This window comes from Pyxicephalus adspersus, chromosome 2, assembly GCF_032062135.1.
Source record: "Pyxicephalus adspersus chromosome 2, UCB_Pads_2.0, whole genome shotgun sequence".
NCBI lineage: Eukaryota > Metazoa > Chordata > Amphibia > Anura > Pyxicephalidae > Pyxicephalus > Pyxicephalus adspersus.
In genome coordinates this window covers 117839676-117852829 of record NC_092859.1, presented here as the reverse complement: position 1 = coordinate 117852829, position 13154 = coordinate 117839676, and the positions used below count along the sequence as shown (strand labels likewise).

Here is a 13154-nt window from a genome sequence, read left to right as displayed (position 1 = left end):
CAATATGGCAGACCGACCTACATTTAGCCGCATTCTCTAACTATGAATGCAGCTAAATGTACACTACTAGATAAAAGTGCTGACAGGTAGTACAGGGAAGAGAAGTCGTGGTAACATGTGTCATTATAAAAGAATACATGTCAGCATTTTATATATAGCAGACTTTAGTTCTGCTTTGGCTAAACGTTTCTACCATTACTGACTTCCTTTAAAAGTTGCAAATGATCCGTCTATTACTTTGGCCCACTATCTTCAAGTTACAGATGAAGAGAAAATTTGCAGCTTAGAAAAGTCAGAGTAAAGTCAGAAATGTGCACACGTGTACTATAAAAGGTGACTGAAAATAAAGATGCCAGGGCCAGCATGACAGCCAGGTAACTTTCATTTGCAGAACTAAAAGTAGCAGTGGCAGCTTCCACGTATTCCAGGAAACAGACAAAGCATCCTGTTCAAAGTTGAGTTGTCTAAAGATCTACCATGCTAATAAAGGAAAAAGTGTTGAGCTCTGATACCAATCTCAAAGAATAATTTACTCTCACCACAGACTTTTCCCTTTAAAGTTTTTACTGCAAAAAGCTTAATTGTGGTAAAAATGAAGAAAGGCGAAATGGTATATTTGAACAGCATAATAAATTAGGTTAAAAATATGAATGAAAAAATGAACCAACCCTATTTCCAAAAAAGTTGGGATACTTTTTTAAAATACATTTATTTTTTGTCACTGGAACCTTTATTTAACAGGCAAAACATCAAATAAAAGATTGTCAGTGTTTTCACTGACAAACTTTATTCTATTTGCTCAACATAAACAAATTTATTAATGACATGCATATATTATTGATGGGCAAATATCATCAACAACAACCTTGAGGAGGTTGGTGGTAATGGAGAGGGTTACTTACAGGTGCAGCGTATTGTGCTCCCAGCTACCTAAGGTGGCTCCTCCTGGTCTCCTGGATGGAGGAGTAAGCCAGTTCAGATGGCACAGTTGGGATAGAGGAGGTCATAGCCAGGATAGAAGAGTCTCAACCAAGACGGATCAAAATTTTACCTCCCCAACATAAGTATTGAAACTGCAAATTTTGCCATATAAGCATTATTTTTTTTTAATATTTTAAACCAAAATATGTTTTTTTTTAATACAGCTAAAAAAATTGCAATTTCAATAATAATGTCAAGTAGGTGTAATTGTACACTGTACACCTTTTTAGGGTATTTACTCCTATGCTTTAAAAAACTAGACAAATAAAATTGTTGATTGAAAATTTATTAGGATAAATCCAAGGGGTTTAATTTATAAAGCAGTAAATTTGACATTCCCTGAAACATATAAAATAGTTTAGACCCCTTCTGAATTACAATTAACCAGGCCACATCCCAAAATTCGAACTACAAACAAGTTTTTGGTGGATAACCTGATACCTGGACTTTAAAGGCCAATCGAACAGTTCTCCAGAATTCGTTGAAACATTCCATGGTGGAGAATCTTCCAAGTTCACGTGTTAAAAGGCAATAATTTATTCTTCATCAGGGAATGTCAAATTCACTGCTTTATATTAGACATCTAAGTCTCTATTTATAAAACAGGGACTCTGCCACTCATTCAAACATTCTGTCATGGGAATCAATTACTGCCATTTTTTAAATAGAGCACCTGTAAGTTATATCTTGTTATTGATTCCATATACCTTAAAGGTCCCAGCAGTGCTAGATTTATTTGTTCAATTCTATAATAATTAGTGATGTGGTGCATATCCAAATATGTTCTACAATGCAATTCTTTGTTGTGTGTGTACAATTTGTGTCTAATGTGCGGGGGTTTTGGGGTTTTGTAGAAACATCTTAGCATTCCCTAATGTTTGCTATTATAAGGGGCTCCATTTAAAAAACAGGGAATCTGACATTCCCTCATACATTGCCTGTGGGAATCAATTACTGCCATTGAAACACATGGACCTGTACCATTCCAATGAGGGAATGTCTGATTCCCTGTAAATAGTGCCCTTGGAGTACAGACAGTATTTTATCTCTCACGAAAACAATACTATCAGTGAGGTGTTTGAATATTTCAGCTTACTCTGTACCGGTAGTATGACAATGACCCTGTAGTACGAAATAAACCAAACTAAAATGTCAGGTCTTGTGGGTTGTTCCTGGTACATATAAACTAGTACCTAGCAAAAGTGGTCAGAAAGAATAGTCAGTTAACCTGCAACAAGCTCATTATCATCAAAGGTTTCTTAAGTACTGCAAAAGTGGTTGGGGTAGCCCGCCCAGTCTGATCCTATGGAAGAGATACCATACCTCAGATTGCTTGAAAACATAATTGTGCTCATGAGAGAGAGATGTCAGAGCATGCAGTTTTGCGGTTGACACAGAGAGCCCTTTCTGACCCCTTTCCACTCCCAAAATCACCTACAATGAGCCTATGCTCTTTAGAAACGAACCATAGAGCAATGGAAAATGTGGCTTGGTCTGCCGAATCTAGATTTTTTTTTCAGATCATGTAGCTGGCCAGGTGCATGTGTGTCAATTACCTGAAGAAATATTAAAAGTAGAATGCTCAATAGGAAAATGAGAATATAACTTAAAGGATCCTCTGTTAACAACAGATAACACAGTATACCTTCAGAAGTCATGCTGCATTCAGGTCAGAGTTGTTTTGAAGGTACAATGGATACCTACACAGCATTAGGCAGGTATTTTTTATGTTTGGCTGATCAATGTGTATTTTTAAAGCATGTGCTTTTACTACTACTTTTCCTTACACACATGCACTGGTGACTAGTTCAGGGTTTCCCCCAAAATACATTTCACAGGGTGAAGGCAACTACCTACTTGTCTCCTATGAGGGTTCTTGTAGGAGTTACCCCCTTGTTAGTACTGGGCACTTGGGTTGCAAAAAGTTCCAGTGACCATCAATATCAGGAAAAGGTGCCTTGAGGGCTGACCACATTTTTTGGGGGAACCCCTCTCAAAGCATCTTCGTAATAGTTGAAACAAATGTGGGCTAGTATTAACATATCAGGAAACTGTATGCTTTCCAAATAAAATACTATGGGTAAGACTGGCATCCTTGCCTGGCTGTGTTTTTTGTAGGTGATATAAGTCATGCTTATATCTTTTCTTTCTTTTTTTAATATATTGAAACCGATAGACAAAATCTTTAACCTTGAAAGAAAATTCTATTGTAGATTTCCTCATTACAAAGATAGCACCAATTAGAATTTTGACTTTTTTATACTTTTAAGGACAGGGTGCAATCTAAATTACTAATATCAACACCAGAAAAGATAAAAAAAACACATTTCCAACTTATACATAAAAATCTGTTGTGTACCCTAAGCATACACTGAGCATGCTGTCTAATACACAATGAAAAAAATCTGTAATTTTCCATTCCCCAAATTGCAAGCTCAGACATGATTCCTATTGGCACATATTTGTTCTGAGCTCTCCTTCTCTTTAAATGTGGTACCAAGCTGATTAAGCACCTTTCACCTTCCTTTCTCACGGTTGTTAAGGTGACTGATGAGGTTGCTTTCATGAGCAAAGTACACGTTTTAGCAGCAACAGATATAGTTTCCTTCAAGGTGCAGTGGCAGGCAACTACAAGAGAGTCAGACAGATACATAAAAATCCACATTTATTCTCTAATCATCTAGTGCAGGATTTGCTTATTACATCTTTTTACAGATAACAAACTTCTAATAGATGAGAGAAAAGTTTTTTAATAAATTAGTTTATGTCATGGATACTTGAGAATCGCAATACAGTTCCTATGATTCTTGACATTTGTTTCTCAAACTAATTTATTGCATAAAGCAGACAAATCGTTATGATTTTGTTTCTTATTGTTAATTTAGCAACTGAATTTAAAAATCTAGCACTTATTAAATGTGGACTGCAAAAATTCACAATGCAAAATTGGCTGATACATGGCGAAGTGTATTTAATCCTTTCAGGTACAGAAAAGGTTAATAGGAGATGTGTCGCTGCAATGGTACTACATTAGGGGATGTGGTTACATATGCTAATGGTTTCCTATCCTATTGGTCACAGGTTCACTTCTAGCTATTAATAGGGGAACATAAGCCTTTCCTGGAGACTGACCTTACCTTGTTATCCTGATACCTGCATCATGGCACCAACCAACTGCAGTCAACTAGACAGGTACGGTTTTATAAATCATGGCTTAGACGTCTTTTATCAGTATAATGAATATATTTAAATTATACATTCATTCTATGATCAGTGACCAAACATTAGCTACACCAAGTTGTTAGCTACAGGCACTTTATCGTTCATAAGTTATGTATATGAAAAAAAAAAACTCTACAATATTGTACCTGATTGAGATAGTTAGGTTACCGGATTTAAGAGTTCATCAAAACAGTTGGCAACCATCCATTTCTGTCTTTATGTACCTGTCAGTGTATTAAAGAAGTGACCTGGTATGTTGACTATTAGTAAGTTTATTTTAACAATGTGGGAAATAATTTCTGGCCAGTTCCAGTTTGTACCTTGGTTATATGTAAGTTACCTTTGTTTTATTGTTTGAATTCAAAAGTCATTGACAATAAACTATTGGTGCCACCAACAGAATACGCCGAAATCTGGCATTAGACACATTTATTTTACAGAGCATTTTCTTGTGGTATTATCACATGTCTAGAAATAAATACTACTATATGTCATTGATTTGTTTGCAGATACTTTCTTAATTCAGATTTCAGAAACAACAGATACCTCTTAATCCTGAAAAAATTAGTATGCTATGCTTTTTCTTATCTTTTAATTTTACTGCATCCATTACTGGCAGCAGACTGCGCATTATGCAGCTTTTAACATTTGGCTCCCTGGTAACCAATGCATAAATGTATGTTTCATATATTGCCTCATACACCTAGCTATCCAACAAACATAACACTAAAAAGTATTTCAGTTTCAGACATGTCTTTTTCGAATATTATTATTAATATTAATAAACAGGATTTACATAGTGCCAACATAAAATGCAGTGATGAACATTAAATAGGGGTTGAAAATGACAGATACAGACAGTAACACAGGAGGACGAGAGGACCCTGCCAAAAAGAGCTTACAATCTAGGAGGTGAGGGAATACAACAGTTCCAAAACTTTTGTGCCTGTTAATCAATTGTAAATGCACTGCAGAGTCCCATAGTTCAAATCTTTCTTCTGTTCTTACAGTCCATTTTTTAACTTAAAAAAAAAGTTATAGTTAATCACCATGGCAGTCTAGCTGATTGATTTCATTTGACGATTTATATTTTGACACCAGATAATGTATGTTTGCCATGGTGACAGAAGATACAGTACTCCCCAAAGCAACCCTTTATATTTATATAAATATTTGCCAATATTTACTGAGGCCTCTGCCATATTCAACACTCCAGTGCATATTCAGTGAACAAAATCTCTGTTCCAGTCTGTCCACAGAGACCCAGCTATTCCACCATTTTGCCCAACCATCCTGCATACCACACATTACAGAGAAAGTAAAGCCATACTGCTGACCACCGCAATCATATAAAAAAACACCTTGGCCCTTCCTGTGATGCCCATGCGTATGCCCCTGGTCAGGAGGAGTTTTTGGAGTTGCACACAAAGGTTTATCCACTGAACTTCCTAAAAATCTAAATTAGGGTAGGACTTATTTCTATTCTGTACTTAGTATGTTTAGCAAGTGGGTGAGCATGTGACTGTTAATGCAATGCACTAGGTAAATTACAACTTTACTTCAGTTTTTCCAAGATATGCTAGGTAGAGTTTGGTTAATATACAGGTGAAGGAGAACACCTTACTAAGAGTTTATGCCATATTTGCTATATTACACTGTAAACCCTCTAGTTTAGAACATAGAATTTCCACTCCATTTTATGTAAGAATTTTTATGTTGATGGTAATGAGACTAGGGCAAAAATTAACCTTCATTAACAACTTATTCTTTAAATATTTTCTTATCAATGAAGTCTACCAGGTACACTACTTTCCTTCACCCTAGACCAAAAAGCTTTACTGTACAGCCCTGTCAGGTCCTCTTACCAAAATTGAAGTTGTCCTATAAGGTTTTAACATCTAGAAATTGTTTACAAAACTGAACTCAAAGCTTCCTTCACATAAGTATAAAGTATATCTTCATTGATATTAGTTCTTGACTTCTCTATAGCATCGCACTGACGGGTTTACTCCTTTCTTCTAACTGATATAAAACCCTGTCCTAACTCTGAAAGAATGCTTTCTTTCTCTTTCCTTCTCCCTTGTTTAGATGCAGAAAAGTAGCAGATTAACATTTCTCTACCTGTTACAATAAAGTTTTGGTAAGTAAGTTTCACAGCTTTCAGACAACTGGTGATGTCTGTAAGATGAGTCTCTAAAGGAGTCAAAATTCACCAAACTCCATTTAGTGTTGCGTCATGGTAGGTTGGTGCCCCTCCTACAAATGTAGCCAGTGACTGAGTGACCTTACATTCTATATACTATACTACTCCCTGCTACTTTAGGTAGGTCCTCAGTCTCAGGTTTGTGTACTAGTAGTGTCATTTTCTCTGATGCCCCCCATCCTGCTATTCCTTTATGGAGTTCCCTCTTTTCTGCAGTATTGAGGTAATAGAATGCATAGCATGTGTTCAAGCAAGACCTGCCAGCACTTTTTGTTTCTTAGGTGCCTCCGTCTGATTTCAGTGATCTCCGTGACTGTGTGGGTAGATGGTTTGAGCAATGGTACAGTACACACACATCACTGGTATTGCATCTGGGCAGCACTTCGAAAAATTTTAAAGCCTCCTTTTCCACTCACTCTTAGACAGGTTTCAATTTGGTACCAGTTGGAATTGGCAATCTCAAAGGTAACAATAGGAAAGTCTGGTTTGCTTTCTTGAACAAGAATATTGAGAAAATTTAGTTCACCACATTCCATCCAAAAAATGTATTTATGATAAGGATTTACACCAGATTGTGAGTTCACATGTAACTGAAAATCCACTCAGTCATCCTTGCAGAAGGCAGCAAAGAGTGTCCATACAAGTCACAAAAGAATGGGACTTTGGAAAGTGTTCACCAGGCTCACCAGTGGGGCAAAGTCCATTGCAGACTTTTGGGTTCTCAGGACAGTGAGTAAGTAATACCTGGTAATTTTGAAGAAAGTGTGTTTATGCCTACCAACGTTTATTGACTTTAGACAAAGTGCTGCTATCCTCAACTATCCCCATAGCAGAGTGGGTGCAATGTAAACTTTGACAATTCCATCAGGACTTGAACTGATTTTTTTGTGAAGTGAATTTCTGAACTGCGTCTCAATTCAACCTATTTCTTGGATCACTTTTACCACGGATGCCAGCAGAAAGGTTTTGGGAGCACTTTGCCAGGGTAAGGTGGCAAATTCAGTAAAGTGGTGCTGATGTCACACCATGTGTGACATAGTGGCCTGGATCCAATGTGAACTAATTAGGTGATCATTTTACAGACATGCTTGCAGAATCCAATGTGGAGGATGTCTGAAAGTCTTACATGGCATTCATGGCAAACTTCTGGAAATCATTAGCAGGAACAAGGGAAGGGAAGCAGCAGTACGCACCATAGTGGCCTGGATTGTCAAGTTCATCCATCAGACTTAAGCTGCATACACACCTGCATTTTTTCTCGTTGGAAAGGATCTTTCATGATCCTTTCCAACGAGAAAAGACTGCACGATGCATGAACGATGCTGTACATACAGCACCGTTCATGCTCTATGGAGAGGGGAGGGGGAGAGCGACGGAGCGGCACCCTGCTGCGCGCTCTCCCCTTCCCTTTCATTAGGATCGGTCGTCGTCCATCGTCCATGGATCCGCCAGGACGGTCGTCGGACGATGGACGACGACCGACTGTACACACGGCAGATTTTCGCCCGATAATTGGCCGATACCGATTATCGGGCGAGAAAAATTTGCCGTGTGTACGCAGCTTTACAAGGCTAGAAATGTGCTGGTTCTAACAGGGGTAACTGTTCACACGTCTCAGAACCTAGCTACTTTCTGGGTGTCTAAGCAGTCTAAGTCTAAGCAGAAGTAATCTGCAAGGTGACTACTTGGACAGTACCACACACTTCGATGTCTCACTAAAGCATTATTTAAAAGTCACACACTATGGGTAACTTTTTAAAAAGTGTAATTCAACCAAAGTACATAATTAAACTTCTAAAAATTAAATGGCAGAGAAAAATGTTTTGAGAATAGTAATTTCTGTCAGTGTAATGTCATGAAAAAGTCATAAAACTAAAAATAGATTTCCAATAGTTACTGTAATTTTCCTCCCTAACCATTCTCCATGGCATTTCACTACTTGGAAGAAAGGTCAGTTAAGGAAACCTATGGTACGTACTGTAATGAGTTTTTTTTTCCAGTTTACTAAATTCCTTACAACCAATATTAAAATAATTTATTGCTTTCATGTTATTTCAGAAACTTCTAAGTATTCTGTTAAGATTTACAAATATTTCAAAATGGTTCTCCACTCCGGGACGGTAGATCGGATAAATTCCGAAATACTTGGTTCTATTGGATACAGTATACCACTACTCTAGCGTACCTTTCAGTATACAGTGCGGCTGATAATGCCGACGATCTGTTTTAAAGGCAATCATTGAATTATTGCTATGTGTTCCCTACTGTGTTAAATCTGGCCTTTTTTTAATCTGGCCTGCAATGCCGTGCTCCTTCCCCTCCTCTCCCTCCCCCTCTTCCTCTATTTTGCTTTCTATTTCTCTATTTCTTTCTTTGGTTATTTTTGTTAATACTTTGAAAATTGCCTGTGCTCAGTCATTCTGCTTGTTTGTTCATAAAATGTTTGTGATGCGGAAGATGATAACACAGTTGGTGATTTGTATGTTTTAATGTTTATTACCAGTATGTATGACTGTTCACTGAATAAAAAATAAAATTATAAAAAAAAAAATTTTTCGTAACTGTGGTTTTCAATAGTGACTGTTGTGGATATCAGAAAAAGTAGGTGGTAATAAAATGATTTAAAAGAATGTAATTTTTTCAAAAGTTAACTATAAAAAAGAAATGTATTTAAGTCTATTCCATAATTATGTTTGTATATGAAACAAATCATAAAGAGATAGCACAATTAATGATTAAAAAAAAAACTCCATCAACCTAATAAATTATTTTTATAGTTTGCATAATAATGTAATAATATTCTCCTAAATGTGCTAAAGGTATCTTCAAGATAAAGTTGTGTGCTGATCATGTCCGTTCCCTAATTATTGCTACAAATTAGGCTGTTTTGACCTTGCTCTGTTAATGTTTACCCAAGTGTGGAAGGAAAGTTATTATAGAGGTTAGGTATCCATTTGGACACTAAATTAGCCTAATTGGCTGCTTGATAAGAGAAAGATAACAGAAGTCCAATTCAACCTCTTGTCTTTGTATCTTTTTTTGTTAGCAAAGCATATATGTTTGAAATTCTGATATAGTAAGTGTTTGTAAAGTAAGAGGAATATCTATTCCTGACAACTGTCTATAAATGGATAATTTACTCTCAATTGTTGCTTTAGTGACAGTTTTATTTTTCCCATCTCTTTTATCATGATGACATTGTGTACAAGCATGTGTAAAAATTGTAACTCTCTTTAGCAGAGACATAAGGCCCAATTTAATAAAGCTCTCCAAGACTGAAGAAGATACATTTTTATACATGAACCTGCGTGATCCAGCAAACCTGAAATGGATCTGGTTCAGGATTAAAAACATTTGAAAGTAAATAGCAAACAACTTTCAAGAAATCCATTCCTGTTTTGCTGGATGACCAAGGTTTACAGATGAAAGTGTATCTTCCAAAGTCTTGCAGAGCTTTAATAGATCAGGCCCAAAGAAACAAGATCTGACAAATGTTCTATCATTTCCACACTAAAAAACCAAAAGTAAAATATGTGGAGCTGTAAAAAATAGACTTTTATTTCATAAACTCTTTGATGCTTTGCAAATTGGACAAATGTATTATTTATGAGAATTTAACAATAGTTCTATTTGAAAATTCATCTGATTCGCAAACCAATAGGCAAAGGCAATACAGACAAATCTCCCCAAAACTGTTTTAGAAATAAAAAAATAAGGTCCACTAACCTTTTTGTTCACCATTTTAATCAGTTCTTTCTTTTTTTTTTAGCATGTCCTCCCTCTGTCTGCAATGTACATGTCGATGTCACTGAATGGCTCTTAGCTGCATATGTCCTGTGTAGACAATGGTTGGAAAACAAACAGCAAGACATACTTTTTATACATTTCCAAATGTTTTAACACCAGAACGCATACCAGAATTTTGCATACCTCCTAGACGTCAAAATCAGAAAGAGCTAAGAGCAAGTCCTGATTATCTGTCTATTCCTGACCTCAATAGCTCAGTATTTGAAACAATAAAGCCTTGCTCCTTTGATGCACATATTATTCAAGTGGACAGTGTTGAAGAAACTCCTGAAGAAGATAATACTAATGCTGATCCTCAGTCACAGGCTGCTCTGTCACTACCCCATCTGTTGAAAGCACATACCTGCTATGGGTTTTGCACCTTGTTGGAAAGCCCCAACACAAGAAGAAAAGAATCGATTTTCCACAATGATCCGGCTAATCCACCAATTTTATTACCTAGATCTCGATCTAATACTATCTCGAGCAGAGAACCATCTTCACAGAATAATTTCATCACAAAATCAAGGCCTTTGCAACGATCTGGTACTTTAGATAGTGATACAACTTCATCTGCAGATTCATCACCATTAAGCTCTCCTCTTCTTTACAGGTCCCTTCCTATGTCCCTGTTGAAAGCTTTTAACCAGGAAAAAAGTTTGTCCAGAGCTTTGAGGGTTGGATGCAAGTCTGCATTCAGAAATAATTCCATGTCCACTGATGAAGATAGCTCAACAGACAGCAGCCCCTGTGTCACCAGAAGAGGTTCCCAAGAGTGGACACAGCATTCTCCAACATATTTCAGCAGTGGCCTGTTAACTCCTAAGCAGTTCCCTATGGATAACACTTTAACTTTAGACACAGGAGGAATATTGCGTCTTTCCACTGAATACAGAGCTGAATGCCTAAGGCTCCGAATCAGGCTTGTAAGTGCTGAGGGACTTTACAAAGAGTCTGTAGATCCCAAACACATCAACTGCAGTATTTCCTTATCAATTGTACCTGGTAAAAACCAAAAGCAAAGAAGCACTTTGATCAGAGGAAGCCGAAACCCAATCTTTAATGAAGATTTCTTTTTTGAGGGTCTTGAATCCCATGATCTTCTTCAGAAAACTCTGAAAATTAAAGCCCTAAATAAGGGATCTGGCGTACGAAGAGAAACAATCCTAGGGAGAAGCAAACTCCATCTTCTCAGTGTTCTTGTGCTCTAAAATATGCACATTATCTATTTGTTTTGGCAGTCATTTGAATTAAAAAAAAATTAAAGAATATATTTCTTACATTGATACCGTGTGTATTTGTGTTCCCTCATCCCTTTTTAGTAGGGGGTGTTTAATCTTTAGTAAATGAAAGCCTCATGCAGTTTAAACAGCTCGGTTGGTTGTGAGAAGGTGAGAAGGCTGTATATAGCCCAAAAACATCAGTATGGCATGCCTTCTGTATGCATTTATGTTGTACAGAATTGTATTAATTGTGTAAGATATTAGAATTAGTTTTACTTTGCATGTCTTTGAAGTAATGATGAACACTATTACAGGATTTTACTTTTTATTCCATTGACATCACTGTAACACAGTGTTTATCAACTAGGGTTTCTCCAGAGGTAGCTAGGGGTTCCTTAACTGGCACTAATGATCTTTTTGGCTAATATTATTATTAGTATTACACAGTACTTATATAGTGCCAACATTTTACACAGTGCTTTACAGTCATGTCACTAGCTGTCCTTCAAAGGGGTTTACAATCTAATGTCCCTACCATAGTCATATGTCTTCAGTACAGTCTGTAAGTAAGGCCAATTTTGGGGGAAGCCAATTAACCTAACTGTGTGTTTTTGGCTATCTGTAAAGGTGGCATTCTTCCCATTGACCAGTGGTATGTACAGTGAGCTGTGGATTTAGTAATAGTATAGAGGGGTTCCATAAGGCCTGGAAGTCATTTTTAAGGGTTCCCCGATGTTAAAAAGGTCTAGAAACATTGCTTTAACTTCAGACATGTATGGCAGCAGATTAACTGTGATTCCAGCATTCACATAATTTAGTAACTAGCAACAAGTTTAAGACAGCCATAAAGGTTTCTTGAAATTGTATACTATAGGGAAAAAATAAGGGCTTTACATAATTGTAATGAATTGCAAATGGGAACCTTGTCTTTAGATTTAGCATCTGGATACGCAGAGTTTTGTCCATATCAGAACTGCTTTTTACAGAAAATTAGTCAATGGGAATTTAAAGCAGCTTTAATTGGTTGATGTTGCTTTGGAAGAGGTCATCCAGTGGTATATGTACCCATAAAGGCACCCAAAATTTTCCCGAAAGCATTCCATCCACACAAGCCCTGAGGCTCAAGTCTAGAGTATGCACATCCAAAATGTATTTTGCATTATGTTTAGCAACACACTTCACTGTAAATTATAATAGTTTTATTAAACAAGTCTTTCTTCATGATATGGGTTTGTGGTGTGGAGGGAGGAGTATGGCCAAAAGTGGGCAAAGCTGCATGAGACAAAGTTCTAGTGCTCCTGGTAGTGTCATGGCTCTTCAGTGTCCCCCACATATAAAGTTGCAACCTTCAAGCACCCACTATAATGTCCCTCAGCTTTCTGGGTTGCCCAAAAATGTGTTCCAGCTTTAAAGTGCCTTAAAATGTGTATCAGCTTTCCAATTTCCCCTACAGTGTGTCCCAAGTTATGTAGGACCCCTTATACATGTGTCCCCACATTGTAATTTTCTACTGACTGTTCATAGAGATTGGTGGAGGCTGCACCATGACTAACAGAGAATGAAGGTGACATGTGCATTCTGTATATGCCCCATACATTTGGCAGGCATATATTATTGACAGTGATAGGCAAATTTTAATGACATGCTGATATTATCAACAACAGTCTCATGCATACATATAATAACAACAGAAAGAGAACAAACAAATTACTTCTAATGGCACCTTTCTGAAAATGAAG

At 36.9% G+C, this 13154-nt stretch overlaps 1 protein-coding gene across 1 annotated transcript; it reads left to right on the top strand.

Annotated features, from left to right (window-relative positions):
* The first annotated feature begins 4060 nt into the window (after positions 1 to 4060).
* Positions 4061 to 11478, top strand: LOC140322155 (C2 calcium-dependent domain-containing protein 4C-like). Its single transcript, XM_072398767.1, has 2 exons — positions 4061 to 4173; positions 10176 to 11478. The coding sequence occupies exon 2, from the start codon at positions 10252 to 10254 to the stop codon at positions 11401 to 11403; it is 1152 nt and encodes a 383-aa protein (XP_072254868.1). The 5' UTR covers positions 4061 to 4173; positions 10176 to 10251; the 3' UTR covers positions 11404 to 11478.
* The last annotated feature ends 1676 nt before the right edge of the window (positions 11479 to 13154 follow it).

Excerpts from the sequence above, each read along its gene's own strand:
- LOC140322155 (XM_072398767.1), top strand. The coding sequence starts at position 10,252 with ATGGTTGGAAAACAAACAGCAAGACATACTTTTTATACATTTCCAAAT.